Source organism: Lepidochelys olivacea, assembly GCF_965140295.1.
Source record: "Lepidochelys olivacea isolate rLepOli2 genome assembly, chromosome: 4".
NCBI classification, from domain to species: domain Eukaryota; kingdom Metazoa; phylum Chordata; order Testudines; family Cheloniidae; genus Lepidochelys; species Lepidochelys olivacea.
In genome coordinates this window covers 44,946,695-44,968,190 of record NC_140414.1, presented here as the reverse complement: position 1 = coordinate 44,968,190, position 21,496 = coordinate 44,946,695, and the positions used below count along the sequence as shown (strand labels likewise).

The 21,496-nt window shown below is 40.8% G+C and overlaps 1 protein-coding gene across 2 annotated transcripts in view; it reads right to left on the bottom strand.

Annotated features, from left to right (window-relative positions):
• The window catches only part of SYNPO2 (synaptopodin 2), a 126,688-nt gene that overhangs the window by 33,811 nt on the left and 71,381 nt on the right, over positions 1 to 21,496 (bottom strand). For both annotated transcript variants that reach the window (XM_084626236.1, XM_084626237.1), the window contains exon 2: positions 4,318 to 4,469. In XM_084626236.1, the coding sequence (XP_084482362.1) occupies positions 4,318 to 4,469 (152 nt within the window). The remainder of the gene's footprint in view (positions 1 to 4,317; positions 4,470 to 21,496) is intronic.

Below are 21,496 nucleotides of genomic sequence, written 5' to 3'. Positions count from 1 at the left end.
TCAAGTACTATAAGAGGAGTTTGAAATCAAAAGCAGGCTCCTGGTATTCTAAAACTATTGGATCACACTGCAAATAAAGGCCAGAAATAGCAACAGAAAATGACGAGGTAAATCTATCACTGAAATGACTTTAACTCAATATAACTCACATTTATAGCTTCTCTGCATACTGATTGAATCAAACTGGATTTGCCTCAATTAGGAAACAATGTATAACATCTATTAAACCACATATGGGGCTACATAAGGGTCAGACAGACTTTCATTTAGGAAACCCTGTGTCTCTATCTGGATTCTATCATGTTGTGCTATTTGGACAATCAGTTGTGCGGCTGCTGACTGCAGACAAAATTGTATGAATCCATAAACATTTCCTTGTAGGATATAAGACTGGGTGTGGGCCAGCTAACTTTTAGCCTTTATTGGTAGTTGAACGAGTGTGTGTGTGTGTGTGTGTGTGTGTGTGTGTGTGTGTGTGTGTGTGAGTGAGAGAGAGAGAGAGAGAGAGAGGGAGACTTCCACCTTAAAAGGCCCTCACTACTTACAGATATACTGTTTATAGACACTGATATGTGTCCAGTGGTACAGTACTGTATCTGGTCTTTTTTGTTTTATTTTTCATTCTATTTTGTCAGATTCATTTTTTTAGGTCTGCTCAGTTCACTGGAAGATTTGCAAAATCTCTGAGTACCCAGAAACTTGTGGTATAATTGCAGGAAGGAAGTAGAGCTGTGTGGAGGGAACGCAACAGGATTTGGTCCAAAATGGTGTTTACAGACTGAATGTTACACTTCAGTTTGCTATGCACTGAGCATGAGCCAATCTTTTTACTTTCATGGAAATATTTCATGCTTTCCTCCCGCAGCAACCCTCTGCCTAGTCCCCAGGTCCTCACATTCTTAACATCCACTGGGAGCTTTCTACTCATCCTTGAGTGCTTCAGGAAAGGCTAGTGGCTCTCTTCCCATTCCCACTGCTTCTTTGATACCTCCCTCTAGAGGCTTTCTGGAAAGTCAGTAAGACATTCCCTCCATATGGTCTCTTTAGGGTAGCTGCCAAGCAGGGCCTTTCCCTCTCCACTTGCAACCAATCCCAATCCCAAGGATTTTGCAGGGGAGCATCAGGAGTGTCACGGTTCCTCCCCCACTCTGAACTCTAGGGTACAGATGTGGGGACCTGCATGAAAAACCTCCTAAGCTTATCTTTACCAGCTTAGGTCAAAACTTCCCCAAGGTACAAAATATTACCCCCGTTATCCTTGGACTGGCCGCTACCACCACCAAACTAATACTGGTTACTGGGAAAGAGCTGTTTGGACGCGTCCTTCCCCCCAAAATACTTCCCAAAACCTTGCACCCCACTTCCTGGACAAGGTTTGGTAAAAAGCCTCACCAATTTGCATAGGTGACCACAGACCCAAACCCTTGGATCTGAGAACAATGAAAAAGCATTCAGTGTTTTACAAGAAGACTTTTAATAAAAAATAGAAGTAAATAGAAATAAAGAAATCCCCCCTGAAAAATCAGGATGGTAGATACCTTACAGGGTAATTAGATTCAAAAACATAGAGAACCCCTCTAGGCAAAACCTTAAGTTACAAAAAAGATACACAGACAGAAATAGTTATTCTATTCAGCACAATTCTTTTCTCAGCCAATTAAAGAAATCATAATCTAACACATACCTAGCTAGATTACTTACTAAAAGTTCTAAGACTCCATTCCTGTTCTGTCCCCGGCCAAGACGACTACAGACAGACACAGACCCTTTGTTTCTCTCCCTCCTCCCAGCTTTTGAAAGTATCTTGTCTCCTCATTGGTCATTTTGGTCAGGTGCCAGCGAGGTTACCTTTAGCTTCTTAACCCTTTACAGGTGAGAGGAGCTTTCCCCTGGCCAGGAGGGATTTCAAAGGGGTTTACCCTTCCCTTTATATTTATGACAAGGAGGTAGCCTGACTCCAGTGCAGAGAGTAGCAAGAAACCTTCCTCTAACCAGCAAAGAGCCAGAAGCATTTAAAGACTTAAGGTGGGATTTTTAAAAGCTATAAGTGTTGGACTAACTCTGCTCCCATTAAAGTCAATGGAAAAACCTCCACTACTTAGTAGAAGCTGAATTAGGCTAACACTGAATGCTATGGAAATCCCACTCTGATTATAGCAGCCAGGAAAATAGTTAAAGGCTTCCTAGCAAGCGCACAATAAGAAGTGAGGCTTCCCTACTCATACCTGCAAAAGTAAAAGGTTAATGGTGCTGGGATGCAAAGATCATCCAAGGAATATATCACGGCCCTTCACAGCCTAACCCTACCATACCTATCATCTCTCATTCACAATTGAAATTTCGACTCCTGCCTCCACTTGGCCCATGATGCCAGCCTCTATTATCCATTTGTTAAATTTTCAAACAAGCACCATTATGCTTTCTCCCATGCTGCCCATCCCATTTGTGATGTTGACAATTAGTATTTTAACGGTTATAAAGCTTTTTGAATCTCAGGGTCTACTATCATTAAATAATTATCTGACCCTCCCCATACTGCAACTGCAAAATTTCCCATAACTGGAAAATTTAAAAGTTTAAAAAATGCTTAAACCCCATAATTTATGGAAAAAAAACATAAATGTGAAAACTGAAAGCTATACAAATAAAAAAGCTTAAAAATAAACATCTATATTATCTTTTGACATTTAAAATAATAAAAATCAAATTCTGCATTGCCTAGATATATTGATTTATCTTAGTTAGGAATAAGAGCTACACTACAGTAGGTAAGCTGGAATCCTCAGCTATTCCAGTGATTTCATCAAGCTGAGTAAATTAGTCAGCCCACAGAAACAAGCAAACATAAAGCATTCAAACCCATCTCCTATTATATATTAGATTAATTCCACTCAGTGACTCTCTCCCTCTCAGGGCAGAGCACGCTTTTACCCTACTGGACACATTGGAACTGTCCTACTGTACAGCTGTGGAAGTCCCCAGAGTAACTCTGTCTTACTCATTCAGAAGTCTCCTGAAAGCTACAGGGGTGCACATGCTGAAACAGGAACACTCCAGCCTTTCACAGGATGTTGCTCTGTTAGTATTCAGGGAGCCTGGACATAACCCTCCTCGCCCTTCTGGTCTCCTTTAGGAGAGCTAATTTTGGAGGGGGCACTAGTTGAGAGCACTGGCAGAGTTCCCTGCCCCTTTAGTCTTTAAGGTGCCACCAGACTCCTTGTTGTCCCTGCCCCTATTGTGGCTGGCCTCTGCATAGGAGGAAAGGTCCTTGGGTCGTCTCCTTTTCTTACCCATGTAGAATTTATACTATATATTAGAGGGGTAGCAAGACTGAACGCAAGACTCAGAGAGTTTTATAAAGGAGAAAAAATATCTCTATCACCAATCTATAGATGGAGAAACTGAGTCGTAGAGAGGTTAAGCAACTTGCCAAAGGGCACATAGTGAGTAAGAAACAAAAATGGAAGTCATATCTCCTGGTTTCTAGTCCCTGTTCTGCATGGACTATCTCTCAGGAAACTCTTTGTCATGTCATCTATGCACTGTGCCCTTGTCATGTATACAATCTTTGTTCTGCTTAGGCCTCATTCAAAATGCCTCTCTTGTATCACTCCTGCACACTCATATTCCTTCCTTTCCACTCCCTATACTTAAAATTCCCTCTCACCCTTAAGTGCCAGATCATCCTTGTGACATCCCTCCTGAAAACACATTACTTTTGGTAAGGCTGTCACTGGTAAGCCATAATGCACGAACCAGAGAGCTGTGGTCTTTAACTGGAGAGGAAGGTTGTTCCAGTGGTTAGGGCACCTGCCTGGGAGATGGGACAGATGAGTGTAATTCCCTGTTCTGCAACACATCTTAGGCAAGTCACTTAGTCACTCTGTGCCTCAATACCCTGTCTGCGAAATGGAAGTAATAGTAATTCCATACCTCACAGAGGTCAACACTCCTTTGAAAATAAGTCCATTAAAGATTCTGAGGCACATGCTATGGTTACGGGGGGGGAGCATATAAGTAGCATAGATAGATAAAAATGTGCCATAAGGAGATAGTACCCTGAATCGATGCATCATATGTACCTGGACTGTGCTGTCTGAACTATCAAGTGAGCACTTTGTGGCCAGGAATTGTGTCTTCCTTTACATTTGTACAGTGGCAAGCAAACTGTTGGTGATAAATATATAAATAATAATATTACTATATATTGGAAATTCACAGTACATGTCTATAAAATGGACATGCATGCACCACCATGTTTTGCCAGTAAGTTTAGGGAGCAGAATGTATGCCAAAGCATTCTGAACATTTCTTTACCTCTTGATAAGCAGCTGGAGGGCATCAGTCAGACCTTCCATAAGAGTGATAACTTCAGAATAGGTTAAGTCTGCACAGGACTTGCCGTTGATAGACACCACCTCATCCCCCTCACACAGCCCAGCCTTGGATGCTTTGCTCTTGCTGCGAACCTGAGATGAGTTAAAAGTAAATTAAATTCAGAATTGTATAATTAGAGTTAATTACAGCAACTCCATCCCCACATTCTCAGTAGAAAAAAAATGGGTTCGTGTATATACTTATTTATAGTACAGTAATACTGAGGAATCCAAATCAAGGATCAAGCCCTGTTGAGCAAGGTATTTTACTGGAACATAACAAAAGATAATCTGTCCCAGCGAGTTTACAATCTAGGTATCAAACAGAATGCAAAAGGCAGATGAAACAGACCAACGGGGTGGCAATGGCATGAAAGGATGAGGTAACAGTACAAAGAACAGAGTTCAGCAGAAAAGCAAAAGATGTAACTCACCACTCAGCTGGCTAATGAGAGACTACCAGGGGTTTATGTAGATAGCCCAGTAAAATGAGGATCTGACATCCTCTTAGAAACCTAGGCCAAGTTTTCAAAAATGAGTCCCTAACGTAAGGCTCCTCAAGGCCAAGATTTTCATACTTGCATGCCATTTGACTTCAATGGGAGCTATGGGTGCTCAACACCTCAGACAATGGCACAAACACTTTTATTTAGGTGACTAACTATAGGCACATCACTCTGGAAAAAATGTTCCTCAATTCAGATTTAGTCAACTTAATTAAGTGCCCTGATTTTCAAAAGTGCTGAAGTGAATGGGTGCCACTGGAGGCTCAACACCTTTGATAATCAGGGCAGCTCTTGAATGGACTTAGCAGCCTAACTTTAGGTACCCTTGTTTTTAACCCTAATTTTTGTACACAAATACATACACCTGCCACAACATTTTCTTGCTCTTGAACAACAGTTCAGCTCTACAGATGAGTTAATATAATGTGCATATTTATATACGGTACAGAGAGAAGGAGAAAACAAATGGGCTAAACTGTAACTGGGCAATTAAAATAGTATACAACCTGTTGCAATGAATCACTGTTAGGAAGGAAACAAGTCATCATGATAAATCAGGTAAGTATCATGAGAAGAAATCCTATCTAAGTAATTACTGCTGTAAGGGGGAATAGCATATTAAAAGATCAACGAAGGATTTTCAGATGTATTTGTTTTTGGCTTCTAAACTATGCACACTCTCTTGATGCCCTTATGAACATCACATGATCAAATAACCATTCACAGAAAGTCCAAAAATAAATAAATAAATAAATAAACTCTCTAAATCCCACTAGTTAACCCTCAAACTCTTTCTCCGTCACCACCTCCCCTCCCCAAAACTTTTGCCTCTAGTCATGCTAGAAAAAGTCAGGAAGAATAAATGGGGTCAACAGGTCCAGGTTCTTCCAAACAAAGGCAGAAAACAAACCCTATCGTTTGGGATTCCTCTCCAACAATTCCTCATCTCCAACGCCTTTGTGATTAAATTGGAAAGATGTCATCTCCAGATGTCATGACCTGGACTATCTCAGCTGTTGTAGTATCACATGGGGAGAGCAATGGCATCTAAGATCTAGATCTTAGGCATCTAGCCCCCAACCCATTTAATTCATTATGAGTCCAAAACAATGTCTTAAATTATTGGAATTGGAAACTACTTGTTGAAGACACTCCTCATTCATTCCTTTTAATAAATAGAGTGTACCTCTTCTTAGTGCTAACAGAAGCTGTAAAGCCACATGGAGGAATACTCTAAAATGATTGTCACAAACCATTTAGGTGCCTAAGATTCCCTCATGCATCTATGTATTCCTCCCAGGGACCTTAAAGCACTATATATTCATTAGCCAAGCCTCACAACACTGCTGGGGAGTACAGTTGGTGAGGGACAGATAGGGATCGCTTCGCTAAATAATAAAGGGCATCTAGCTTTGTGGTGAAAGGCGACAGCTATTCAAGAGTGCACAGCAACACATCAAAACAGTTTAGGACAAGAAGCGAAGACAGATGTTGTATATCCTGCTGCAAATGAAGGGAGAAGTTCAGCAGATAGAAGAATGTAATTACCCAGCATGGAATGTGGCTATAACTGCAGGGTTAACAATTCTACTTTCGCAAAAAGTGCAGTGGGAACTTTAATAACCAAAAGTGGCTAGGATTTACATCACATCCATGGAAGAACACCTCCTGCCTTCCACTGCCCCATTACTGATGCTGGGGTATTAAACTAGTACTGGTGCAGAGGAAAGAATGTTACCTGTTGGGATTACCCAATACAGCATCTAGGTTTCCCATCCAAGTCCTAACCCAATCTAACATTTGCTAACTTGTGCTGTGCTCTTGCTAGATCTTTCGAGGTGGTACACACACAAAGAAAGCTTCTTTAATTCTTCTTTGTTGTCCCAAAGGGTTTTATTCTCTCTTCTCAGCTCCTTAAGCTTAGGAGTATACTGATGGGAGAGCCCCATTATTGTTTTAAGCTCCTCTGTTCAAGAGCATAACCAGATCTGTCAATTAGCACAGCCTGCCAAGATTCTCATTAAAGAATCTATCTGATTTTTTACTGCTCCGGTCCTCTTTCCATTTCCAGTACAACATTGTGACCCATCATAGTTACTTTATAAGAAACCATAGACATCTTCAACACCACTCAAGGAATGCCATCCAATTAACTGCTATTTATAAAATACATATTTGGCAAATGTTGTTATATTAACCAGGAAGCGTGCAAACGTGTATTATAAAACAACATATATACACAAAGGGGCTGTCATGGAATCTGAACTCTGAACTCTCTATCTTTTGGACATGTATGAATACTTCAGCCTTAATATTGTGTTCATAGGTTATGCCATAGACATAAAAACACACATACACATAATCAACAATAATCTTATTAGCTATTTTATTTAATGTTATCACAGGCTTGGTACAGTAATGTAAATATGTATAGTCCTCAAAACAATTATTTGCTAACCGTGCATCTTGGTATGTATACCACACTCATTGGTGTGGTGTCGGCCCATTGTTTCCAATAGGATTACTCCCAGTTTGCACTGGGGCCATTAGTATCTGAGCTTCTGTATAGGATCCCATTTCTGGAGGCAATTCTGTGAGGCAACCCATTTCTGGAGGCAATTCCTAGATTCATAATGCTATTTGAAAATAACAGTGGGACTATAATCCTTTTTTGCTGCTGCTGGCCATTCATTTTGACTGTTAAAATTTATAAACACCGGTGTGTCATAATATGGCCTTCTGGACATTAGAGAAACAATAATCCAGTGCATACAGGAGCCAGTCGCCACCTTGCAGAGCAGCTAACATCTACAAATATGGAGTGGTATGCTGTGTTTATCCTTTTCTAGCAGGACTATAAACATCCTGGCACTTTGGGAAGCAATGATGGCTTAGATAGTCTTTAGTATGTTTCTCTGCATAAATGAGGTTGGATTTATTTTGTTTTTAAACGTGGATGACATTTCCCTTAAAATGTTTATAATACAATATAACCCTTAAAGTAAATATTTAGTAGTCATGTTAGAAACAAATTAAATTTACACCAGTTTTTAAAATGCAGAAACATTAACAATAAAAATATATGAACATTGAAACAGTGTAAATAGAAAATAAATAATTGCTGTGATTTTCACTATAGAAATAAGGAATTCCTATGATGTTAAGGGAAATCGCCTGTTTCTGTCCTTTCACTTCTACTGTAGGTTGCCAATTTGAATCGGCTCAGGTCAGCAATTATTACCCAGTTCATAGCTGTTTGGTGATCTATGTGAAATAAATCAGGGGTCTCCATTCGTTGTCCAGTGGCAAGATGTCTACATGACTAAGCTGACCAGTAGTATGTATCATCAATTTTTAATTAGTCTTACTGGCAGCATCAGAACGAAATGGGCAGCAATTTTCACTCTCCCATTCTTAGACGTGATCCTTTCAGATTAGGGCTCAGGCACATTCCATTGCCCTTCCTACTACCTGGACTTTTCAGTGAGGTCCCAAACCTGTGAGGTGGTGAGCACTTTCTTGAGCTTCTTGAGAAGTGCTGAAAACCTGCAGCTCTGGGAGTTGAGGGATGCTCAGATCCTTAAAGGTGATCATCTTGTGGGACTGGGCATAAATAAAAAAATATTCATCTTCATGGCCAGGCTAAACATACACAGCTTTTCTGTCAGCACTTCAGTTATTATGTTGTCAGCTACCAGGAAGTGTTACTCTGAATTTCCTGATTTACCAGTATAAGTCAAACCCTTTACATGATTTTGCTGTCACACTGTTGTACTATATTTCCTTTTATTTTTTATTAAATATTTGTAAAGTTCTCCATTAACAAATAGTCTTTTATTTTTAATAATTCCCCTTCTCCTTCTACAGCTCTCCATTCACACCTCTGCTCCTGTGGCTTCCCTCCTTCTCTCCTTTCCCTCCACTCCAAAACTGACCTCTTCTTTTTACCCACATAGTAAGCAAGCTCTTCTCCTGACTGTTCAGAAGCCCCCTTCCCAGCATAGGCCAGCCAGCCAGCACCTAGCTACACTCTGCACCCTTTGTGTTCATTGAGAGGTTTCTGCTGAAGTCAAGAGGCAGAGAGCACTGAAGAAGGAACTAGAAGCCAGCTAACTGGTAGTAGCTGTTGGACAAGAAGGTGCTGCTGTGCTCTGAGTGCAGAAAAACCACGTTGGCTTGCTATTGGCCTAATCTCAAGATATTATCAGGGATTGTAGTTTACCCATAACAGAGTGGGTAAACTAGTGGTAGTCAGAAAATGGGGTGGGGGTGGTGGTTAACCCCACTGAATATTTCTACAAACTGGGAGGGAAATGGTTTTCATCAAAATTTTCAATGGAAATCTTTGACATTTAATTGAAAAAAAAATGAAATTTTTCTGTTTTCAGGTTTTTGGTTTTCTGACAAAAGATCAAAAATGTTCAAGGAAAGCAGACCCTTTCTGCATTTATTTACTGCAAATTATTTACTCAAAAACCCTATTTTCCATTACAAAGTCTCAACAGAAAACACTTTTACCAGTCCTAGAGAAAACTGAGAGCTGTTTTTTCTGCTGACAGCCATGTAATTTGATTACACAGTGGAAACTGAGGAACCTTTCTTCAGTTGTGGGGAATTCAGCGGCAAGACTCTCATCCATGTAAATCACAAGAGACTCCACCAAAAACTCACGAAAGCTTATGCTCAAATAAATTGGTTAGTCTCTAAGGTGCCACAAGTACTCCTTTTCTTTTTGCAAAAACAGAAGAGTGTCACTAGTATAAAATCAGTGAAGCCTCATGGCTCAGCCTGAGCTTTTTTGACACTATCTGCTCCCACCTTCTTTGGGCTAGTGTTTCTAAAGGAATCAAAAATTTCCTCTCTCTAAAACTACTAAGTAGGTTGTCATTACTAGGGAAACTTCTGTAAAATTCCAATAGCTTCTCGGTGTTTATAATTAATTTTGTCATATAATCATCACTGCTGCAGCCTTCCACCACTTGTGCTGAACCTGTCTAGACACCAGCTGCTCTGCTGGAATGTTCTAGTGCTTTACTTCCTTCCCTCTGATGCAGAATGTGTTACTAGTGATGAAAGCTCCGTCCCTGAATGTGGGACTCCTTTTTTTGATCATTCCAGTTATATACCACCTGCTGTTTAGAACTGCAGACTACTCCATTATTTCTTCACAATACAAAATTAACATTACCAAATAGTGAAATGTCAACATAAATGGGAACTCTTATGTTTGTCACATAGGCAGGACAGCAACACCATGTTGTAACTGCCAATACTATGCATGTTCATTAGGTTCTTCTGCATTTTTGTATCATTGTCAGTTCATTGTCCTTGTGTATTCTGAAATAGTTGAACAGTGGAAAAAAATGCAGTTTTTGGAAAATAAAACTATCCTTATTGCCTATCCATTATTGAATATAGGCAAAACCAATAATCTATTCAGCACTATGTAAATATCTCCTGATAGTAAACTGGATATTATGCTGATTTGTTTTAAGTTGGTACAGCATGTCTAACTATTACTTGTTATAATGTTCAAATTTTCAGATCATCTCCTTCTGGACAGTTTGATTACAGGACTTGAAGAATGGCTCTGGATTATTTTGACAATTTGGCAAATTTCAATAGGACTTGGGTGCCTAACTCACACAGACTATTTTGAAAATCCCAGCCAAACTATTGTTCATGCTACAGAACTGCTTAAGGATCCAGTCCTGCTCCTACTGAAGCCAATTGACTTGACTAGAAGCAGGACTCAGCACTAAGAAACCATAGGAGACTATAAGAGCTCTACTGGTATTTGTTAACTATTTCAAAATCAACCAAAGCATTTTAAGATCAGATGATGCTTGCTGAAAATCTTTTTATTTAGGTGGCAAACTTACCAAATCCATATTTATAATGACAGTACTGATAATCGTAGGATTACTGCTAGTTGCTGCAGTAATCAAATAAAAATGTTAATTAGATATATTCAAATATGCTTCAGAGACTGCTCAGTTTAAAGATAGCTTAATATAATCATACATTTAATTTAATATAGTTAGACATTAAATTTACTGTAAGAAGTGTTTCATTTTTTCTGGTAATCAATATTTTCATTAATTTATTTTCCCTTGGTCACAAAGTTTATGATCTCTTTTCCTGAGAGTCTTTCTTTTATATTTATGCTAAAAAAATTATGAAATTTCATTTCCTCTGTTTATAAACCCTACAGCAAATACACAGAATTGCAAACCCATTTAAATGTATTAACAAATTATCTGTCAGTTTAATAGAATTAGCAGTGTACAGTACAGTATGTGAGATTATCGGCAGGAAATGGAAGTATCGAATGGTGCAAACTGTTAAAGGATATTAATGCTTTTTATTTATTATTAAGTCAGAGAATTAAAAATATTGTGACTGAAAATGAACTTAACCTGAATTTAGCTTATTATAAACTACAGACCCTAAGTCCTAATTCTGCAGTCCCTTACACAGGAGTCCTTCCCTGATCACACAAATAGTCTAATTGATGCCAAAATCATGAGAGAGATGTTAACTCTGGCTTAGTCCACATCAACATACGTTAATCTTCCTCAGTTTTCAACACTGCTACAATTCCTTTTCTGAGTCTTCCCATGCAGATATTGTCAGATACACTGAATTCCATACTGATTTTGTGCACCTATGGCCACTGAGACCACCAAATTCACTGCCCTTATCATGTAAACACATTTCGCTCAGGGCTCCAGTAGCGCTCAGTGATTACTCAGCACTTAAACTGCTTGCAAGAGCTCTGCTTTATTCTGTGTCAGGTTGTAACTACTGTGTGTAAATTATAAGAGCTTTAGAGTGCCCCACCCTGACTCTCTGTCTGGGAAGCACAGCCTTTAAAGCTAGGGTTGCCTTGCCTTCTGGCCAGTTTTTAACCAGCTTGGCTGATTTTTGTACCGCTTTGTCTTAAAAAGATTTAATGTGCCATTTTTTCTTCATTTGGGATGTTAGCATGCTCTACAATTCACACTCTCCTAGTCCAGACTGTGGCGCCATGTTAGGTTAAGGTTAAAAAAAAAAGTGATAAAAAAACATAAACATACACATATTGTGTTAGGGGTATTTTGTTTGTTTGTTTTGTAAATGGTTATCTAAAACATTTTAGTAATAATTTGCTATAGTTGGCTCTGGGACAGGCAGCCATTGACTGTTTTTTCTGTGTCTCAGAGGTGGTGGCAACCCTATTTAAGGCACAGCTTCTAATACCACAGCATTCATATTTCCTGTTGTGTCATTTACTTCCCCCATCTCCAAGTTTTATATCTTCAAGCAGAAATACATTTACCATTAAATGATCTAGACTGCCCTACGTTACACATTTATAACATCACGGTCTGGGTATACATGAAGGTACAGAAATATAAAACAATGCTTGTCCCCTCTGAGCAAAATGGGCTTGATTCTCTGTTGCTTTCGCTTTATGTAGTTATTTATATCAGCTCAAAGTGAGTACAAACATGCTACCAAATCAGAATTCTCTGCTCATTTGTAGTAACAGTGGCACTTTACACTCATTTTGCACAGGTGAAACTTTCTAAAGAAAATGTAAGGCAGTGGAGAACCAGGCCCTGTGCTTGCTGCTTTTGGTGATTTTCATTGTCAATGAATATATACAACTTCCTATTTTGAACGCAGCCCTTTCCCTCACCCCTTGTATGTTGTTTGTTTTGAACTTGCAAACACATATGCGTGCATAAATTTCCTCACGTGAGTAAAGTTACACAAAGTGTTTGCTGGATTGAAACCAGAGAATTATTTGCTCTTCAGGACCACAGATTGTAACTTCCCATAGGCATATGGGCACTTTCTAACACTTGGGTGCTACTAGAACACACATTGTAATAAAGTGCTGCATGCTCTGTCTCCTGCATTGAGCCAGAGTCTTGCTCCTTCTGTGGGTTCTAGAGCAGGCAGCTGCATTCTACTTGTAATGTCTTCGTGCTCCCGGAGCCCTAAACTTGCATGTTACATTTGTGAGCATATGCTGTAACTGTTCGTACATTACAGAATGTCCTTTTATAATGTTAGTTACACATAGATATTCAGGGGTATTTTGAAAACAAAAATATGCTTATTCCAGACATAACTACGTGGGTGGGGGAGAGTCCAGCCAGTCACATGGCCAAATCCATGACCTTTCCAATCCTTTGTCCTTCTTTTATCCCTTTTGGTCTCCTCCTCCCCCCCTTCATCCGTAATCCTGTCACTATTTAAAATAGTATTCATAGACGTAAATGCCTATGTTTGGTCTGTCCTCCCTCTGTTGCCAGTAGCCATCAAACTACTAGACTTCTGTTGTACTACAAATCAACACCTCTGGAAGCAGTGACACCCTGTGTCAATCTCTCCCTATGCCCTGATTCATTGTACAGAGCAGGTCAAATCCTGTGCCGGCATAAACTCCATGGAAGTCAATGGAATTAGACCAGTAGAGATTTGGACCCAGGGTGTGGAGGGGAGCTAACAGTGACTTCCTAGTCACTTGCACAGGCGGGCCTTATATTTAAAAAATAGTGAGACAGACTGAAGAGAGAAGGCCAAGAAAACGTCTGATGATACCATGGGCTATAATAGAATTAAGGTAGTGTTTTAGCTGATTTAATATCTAGACTTAACAATAGCTGGGTGCATGGTTACATACAGTAATTGGTAAGCAGAAGAATGGAAAACCTAGAGCATAGTCATATACTGTCTGTAGAATGCTGATTTACATGAAAAGCACTGTTATGCCCAAAACAGAACTCTTCAAATCTGTAGGGAACCTAAGAAGTTCCAGTTTCCAGGGGACCTCAAATGCTGTCACTGGAGGGTCATGTTCTCAGCTCGTATAAATTGGCATGGCTCCATTGAAATCAGTGGAACTGTACCAATTTACACCAGCTGGAGATCTGACCCAGAGTGTTTAATCAGCTCCAGAACTTGTATTGTTTAGCTCCCCAGCCCACTCTCTCTGACATTCCCCAAGGAATATTTTTGATTTATATAGTGTAATCCCAGCAAGAGCCCTTGTCTTTGATCTCTTTCCAAATCCAACATATTTGCATTACAAGTCTGGAAATATAGGCTAGAAACAGAAAAGTGCAGGCTGAAGAGGGAGAACTCCATGATTCACCCATGAATGTAAAGTTGGTTTTTCATATCAGATAACTTTAAATGTAAAGTGTTTCTCTCTACTGTAGGGTAATCTCTTTATTGGGGCGTAAATAATAACATGAGAGTACAGCACGAGGGAGATGTAGGGAGAAAAGAAGTTGTGTGTTTACACGCTCACACATTTTTCTGTTGCCCACATCTATATTCAGTTTCAAATGTAATCCTTTTGCACTTGCTAGATCCAACCTAAACCATGGCTTTTCCCTCCAGGTGACAGAAGGCCTCATCCTACACCCATCTGAGTCAATGGGAGTGTTGCCATTGAGTATAACAAGGGCAGGATTAGACCCTAAATTACCTGACATTGGTGTAAGGGCAGAACAGTGGTGTATCAGCCACACATTGTACTAGACTGTGGGAAATAGATGTCAGCTGAGGATTTGGGTTTACTTGTAAAAAACACTAATACATTTACAAAACTTAAATCACAGTGAATCATGTGATTGTACTACTTCAACAAAGGTTCAGTGCTCATCCCCTGGCTAGAGAATGCAGTATTTTTACTGTGTACATTCTAATCAGATTTATTGGTTTAACTACTTAATGTTACATCGCATTGTTTAACACTCTGGTTTTCTTCCTGTTGCTTTATATATGAGGAATTCCATTTTGCATTGTCTCAACTCAGAGATGTCTATGTGCAGTACCTGCTCTCTCCCCTCATGAAAAGAACTGGACCCTAACTATCAGACATAATGCAGAAGTTCCAATTTTTGTAGTGCAAATCAATCAAGTGATGGTTGTAATAAAAAATTACACACATGCTGCTACAGTGGAATATAGAAGAAGGTCCCACTGTGTATGAACTGTGGAGTATTTGTGTTACCCAGAGCCAGAGAGCAGACTTACCTCAGTAGATGGAAAAGCTTGCCCGAGTTTCCAAAAGCTATTCCTAAATGTACTAACAGTATAATCTTGCTAATGGTTGCCTTTTGCTCTGGCAGAAATCCAAGGCTAGCAACTGAAGAAGGGATGAGGTAATGACCTCCAAAATATTGATCTGGTATGCTGACGACACAGCAAATTTCCCAACAGTGAGCCCTGGGCCTTACTTTAAGGCTATGCATTATACTGACAGACGTGCTGGATGAGTGATGGTTTTCTCCAGTTATTATTTTTATTAATACAATATGATGCTTGGTGTTACATTGCACACTTTTAGTTGGCATTTTGAAGTGTCCTGTTTTATATAGCAAAGGATCACACCAACTTCCTCTACTAATGCTCCCTTTGACTTCAAGTGTGTATGACTAGGGGCACGGCTACACTAGAGAGTTTTCAGCAGCGCAGCTGCACCAGTACAGCTGCGCCACTGTAAACTGTCTAATGTAGCTGCTCTAAGCCGATGGGACCAGCCCCTGCAAACAGCAGAAGCTATGCTGGTGGGAAAAGCTCTCCCGCTGACATAGAGCTGCCCACACTGGCGCTTATATCAGTGTACCTTATGTTGCTCAGGGGGTGATTTATTCGCACCCATGAACTACATAAATTATGCCAACATAAGCTGTAGGGTAGACAGCATAGAAGAAGAAAAAGGGAAATACTGCCACTCAACAAGTTGCAGTGGGGAAGGTTTAGATTGGATATTAGGAAAAACTTTTTCACTATGAGGGTGGTGAAACCCTGGAATGCGTTACCTAGGGAGGTGGTAGAATCTCCTTCCTTTGAGGTTTTTAAGGTCAGGCTTGACAAAGCCCTGGCTGGGATGATTTAACTGGGAATTGGTCCTGCTTCGAGCAGGGGGTTGGACTAGATGACCTTCTGGGGTCCCTTCCAACCCTGATATTCTATGATTCTATGATTCTAACAGGATGCCAGTCCCTGACCTATTCCATTCCCAGTCTCACTTTTTTTCCTATCACCCTTCCCTACTGGTGGCCTGCTGCATGCTGCCTGACTTATTTTGCAACCCTAATGAACTTTTATTTTTTCTTGTACATAGCATCTATATCCTCCTTTTTTCTACTGATTTTTCTTTTTCCTAGGCAGAGAGAATAATTGAATTGCCACTGCCCTTTTGAAATAAAGCGAGAACAATGCTACTTCAGTGAGCGTGTTTTGTTATTCAGATAGCATCACAATGATAGGGTACTTCCTCTCCTTTTCAGCACTGGTTGTGAGATCAAAGATCCTAGAAATGGGAGAACACTGTGGCCTAAAAATGCATTGCCTGTATTATAGCAACTGCACCAAGGTAGCCATGGTGGAAGTACTAGCTTACAGCGAGCTCACATCTAACTTTGAGCAATAATACAAATGCCTATACCAGAAGGTTAGCACCAGTGCAGTTGCAACATTATTATCATGTATTATTTATTGCTGAGAGTGCCATCAATGTGCTAGACACTTTCTAAACAGAAAAGGCAGCACTGTCCCTCTGCTAAGAAGCTAATAATCAAAAGACGTGTAAACAAAGAGTAAGGGGCATGCATACAACAAAATATGATAGCCTGCTTCATGGTAATACAAGGTCATGTAAATACAGTTTTGAAATACTAGAGGTTATATAGAAAAGGAGTACTTGTGGCACCTTAGAGACTAACCAATTTATTTGAGCATAAGCTTTCGTGAGCTACCGCTCACTTCATCAGATGCATCTGTGCATCCAGTGAAGTGAGCTGTAGCTCACGAAAGCTTATGCTCAAATAAATTGGTTAGTCTCTAAGGTGCCACAAGTACTCCTTTTCTTTTTGCGAATACAGACTAACACGGCTGCTACTCTGAAACCCAGAGGCTATATAAACTCTTCCCTGTTCCTGGCTCTTGCTGCAATATGTCACTGCACAGCCTGCGGCAAAGGAGGAGGCAAAAGGTGTTCTAATAGTATTTCTGTCACCATTAATGTAGCATTTAGGTATGTGGGCCCTAAAAATAAGTTAGCTCTCAGACCCAGATGTTCATTTCTTAAAGGGACACTGCCAATTTTTTTAAAAAATCACATTTCTGAATTTTTGCTATCTACTGTTGTTATAGGTAGCACTCAAGGTTAGCAAACTTGAAAAAAATTGGGGTGGGGGGAACAGGTGAGGGAGGGAATTACTTCTTTATATTCTCCATTTGTTTATTTTGAACATCAGACGGCGTTTTCTGTAATGTCTCTCTCACATAGTCACTCAGTTTCCCCTTTTGGTTGTGTGGGGCTTTCACACAGCAACAGGGGAAAGAAAAACTTCTAAAAGAATAGGAAAACATGATTTTAAAATCACATTGTGTTTCTGTACACTGGCCTATTTTGTCCCCATGTGCCAGGCAGATCCCCTAATGGATCTGTGCCCGGAGACTTGAGGCAACAAGGGACCAGAAATAGGCCCTACAATCACAGAGTACCTCCCATCCAGCTTCTGCCTCCTGATCTGATGGATGGCCATCTTGGCCAGCACCAGGAGGAAGTTAACAAGGAGGTCTCGTGACTTTGTGGGGCCATGGAGAGGGTGTGTGCAAATCAACAAGTGAGGAGGAAAGTGCAGCCAGAACCTCAGCAAGAGATTCTGGAGGAGCCAAAAAAAGGGTTGAAACCTAATACACCCTACTTTGTTTCAACAGTGTCAGAACAAGACATCTCAGTTTTTTCTAATGATTTTCCTTCCCTCCCCCTTTCTTTTTTCAGTTTAAACTAATCACCACATTAAATCTAGTGTCTATACTAGCTTTTGTCCTAGAAAAGCTCCCACTAATTTGGGTATAGATGAAGCACTGGTTTAGACAAGGCTGCAGGTGCCAATAATGTGTTAAGAATGCACATGTTGCCTAAACTTGCTCAAAACAGGACTATGTGACATAGTGATAGAAATGCTTGCAACCACCAGGCTCTTATCTACACTTTATCTACCAATGGTGATAAAGTGTTACCAATGATGATAATTCCCACCTTATCTATCACTGATGACACTGCTCTGATGGGAAGATTTTCAGAAAAAGACTAATGTAGATGAAGCCTTAGGGCCTGATCCTGAGGTGATAAGCACCTTTAACTACCATTAAATTCAGTCCAGTGTTTGGATAGCCTGGGGTCAGCCTACAGGAACAGCCATAGTTGGAGAAAGGGACATTTTGTGGATCCGAGTTAGGCTTGGAATGATAACAGTTCATTTGCTTGGGCTAGGATAAGTGCTAGGATCAGACTGTGGGCCTTAGCTAGGTTAGACTGGGTCTGTGTGAACATAAAAACAGTGAATTATAAAGGTCATCAATAACAACGTCTCTGGGATCTGAGATAGGATTGGATTACTCACTTTGCTGCACTGCAAGCATGCATCACTTCAAACCAAGTGTCGTTTTATAGAGAGTTAAGTTTTGTACTTATATCTGGGATTATGTATTGGTTTCTGTAAGTATAACAACAAAAATATTAATTCCATAGAATGTATTACTGGCAGGATTATTCTTTGTTCCACAGTGTTCTGAAAAGAATGGTGCCTAGAAAAGTGCGAGAAATCTGGTGGTTGGGGTTTTTTTTTTTGCTTTTGTTTTTTGGAGGGATAGGGGAGGTGGGTGTTTGCTGGAAATCTTTCTTCTCCACTTAGCTTCACCTCAAGAATATGTTTGTGAATCCACTGGTTCCTCCTGCCATCTTCATCTGATCCCCCTGCGCTGATTTTCCTGACTAGCTCATTCCTAATTAATGATGTGCGCACCATAAATTCACCCTACTAGCAGGCAAAGGAGCCACTCGCTACCAATATGCACTTACATACACATGCTCCTATCTCTATATCCTGCATCAATTACTCACTCCTATGTGCCTATCCAATCTCATTTTCATTCTATCAGTCATCTGCCCTAATTCTGTTGACCTGGGAGGTTTCTCATTACAAACTCAGATAAGAGATAACACGCTTGATCCTTAATGCAAAACTAGTCCAACAGGAGCTACAGTTAAATCTTTATTCTATCTTCCTGAAATGGTCTAGTTTATGATAATCCCCTAACATTATATCATGAGTTTTCAAATATACAAGTGTAACCCTTCTGCCCGTCAGAGTTGGCAGCAACAAGGGCCAGGTTCAATATCTAGTTGATCCATTCCAATAACACAATGTAAACCGGCTCGAGTCCCCACCCAGTGACCTAGGACAAATATATACCACCCCCGCTGGGCGCCTCCAAGAGGCAATACTTCCCCTCTCGCAAGCACATAGTCTGAGTGTAGCAAAAAGCCTTTTAATAACAGAGAGAAACAATGTGGCATTATGTTGGGGAAACACCACCAACAGGATTCATAACACAACCCATGTGCAAAAAAACCCACCCCAAGCAAATTGGAGCATGCCCCTTTCCCTTTGGTTCTTGAGTCCAGCAACCCCAAATCACCCAAAGTCCCAAAAGTCCAATGACCCAAAAGTCTCTGTCCCTGGTCAGGGCAGCCCCAGAGTTCAAAAGTTTATCTGCGGAGCTTTACCTCCCAACCTGGGTGGAGATGGGACGGGGGTAAGAGGCACCTTACATGATCTGAAGCTGACCGCCCCACAGCTCCATAGGCCTTCGCTTCGCTCCGATAGCTGCCCCACGAACTCCTTCGCTCAGCTCCGCAACCCACCAGCAGCTCCCACCGTCCCACGAACTGCTCCACCAGCCGGTCCACAAACTGCTCCGCGGCCCACCAGCAGCTCCCGCCATCCTACGAACTGCTCCACCAGCCTGTCCACAAGGCACTCCAGCCGTCCCACAAACTGCTCCACAATATATCTTCAGGCTCCCCCACTACTTAACACAATGCTCAGTGATTTCAGCTCTTAGTCAGTTCAGCTCTTTGGTGAATTCAGCTTGTAGTAGGGGAGCCTCAATGCTGGTGCACCATTAGCCCAAAGTGAGCTCAGCAGCCTGTAACTAGACACCTAATGGAATCAAAATTAGCTCTGATATTCCACAGTGGAGAGAGGAGGAAGTGCAATTAACATGTAAGGCCCTCACCAAGGGGCCCATGCCACCAAGTATTAATACTTGTCACCAGCCTCTCTCAATTCAGAGTTTGAAAACCCATGACCCTTGCCTAGCGAGTGCTACTTAGTTGATGGTGAGTCCCTCCATCATAACAAAAGGCCAAGTACAGTTCCAAGCACAGTTCCCATAATCAGGGTAATAACAATTTATTCTTCCTGCCCCAATAACAGAGACACTGGGGATCCCACAGCAGCCAAAGTGACCGTTTGGGCAGCTATGGCCTCATTCTAGGCGGGGTGGGTGTGCCTATGCAAATGAGATCGGCCCCTGAAGTTCTTTTCCACAACTTGCCACACCTCACCACCTGATGTCAGGGTGGAGCTCATCCTGACACTGCTTACACAAGCAAGACATTTGTCTATCTGCTTGAAAGGAATAGCAAATGAAGCATAATGAGAAACAAGTGTATTTTTATAGGTTTCTTTTTCACTAAGTACCACAGCTATCCCCATCAATGATGTCACCGTGTTATGACGAAATGTGCACCCAATGATGTATTTTTTGCCACTTGTCTCACTGCTGGCGCAGCAATTCAGTCAACACCAAAAGGGCCATGAGATGAAAAGGAGTGGTTCTGTCTCACTTCTGCTGAGAATGCAATGGCTTTACGTTATTAAACGCAGGGACTGCCTTTTAATATGTGTTTGTACGATGCTTAGCATAGTTGGGCCTGGATCTCAGCGAGGGCCTCTAGGTACTACTGTAATAAAAATAAATAATACTCAAATCATGCAATAATACAATGGAATAAAAAAAGTGAGTAGCTGTTAAAGGAATAAAACCATTAAAAGAATAATCTTCCTGTACTAACATACACAATAGGGTTCTTTTGAGAATAATACCAGTCCCAGTATAGATGGCCCTTAAAAACAAAACCACAGACCTGAAAGTCCCCTGGATCCAAACCTGCTCAGCTGAGAGCACAAAGTTGAGAGTTGGTTCCAAACCCAATGATTTGGGCCCATTTCTAAGTGGAATATCCAGTCAATCAAATGATCTGATTATCAAACACATTTAAAGGTCCCAACCTGTTTCTGTTTGAGTGATTCTGCAGCTCCTTCCATTTGGTTTCACTTATCAAGGTGAAATTCTGCCAAGTTCTGCCATTCTTTGATTGGTTTAATTTCAAACCAGGCAAAACTTGCAGAAGTTTCACACAGTTTCCCCGTGTTCGGTTGAAAAGTGGCCAAGAAATGTTAGAGAATCTTGCTGAACTCCTCAGTGGACCTGGCGTAAGTTTAAGGCTTGTCATGAAACAGGAAGCCAGGCAAGTTTTTTTTCAGCTGGTGGTACAAAAGTTACACGCAAATCCAGTTAGCAAGCTCCTAACTTGCTTGACAATTTCCCCTCCATCCCCAGCTATCCCATTTCAGAATAACTTCCTGATCACTGTTGTCCACACTAAGGATTGCAACATGCTTAGCAACTTAGCTCTGACAAGGGAAAACTCCACCAAGCAGACATGTGGACTAGGTTTTGTTTTCT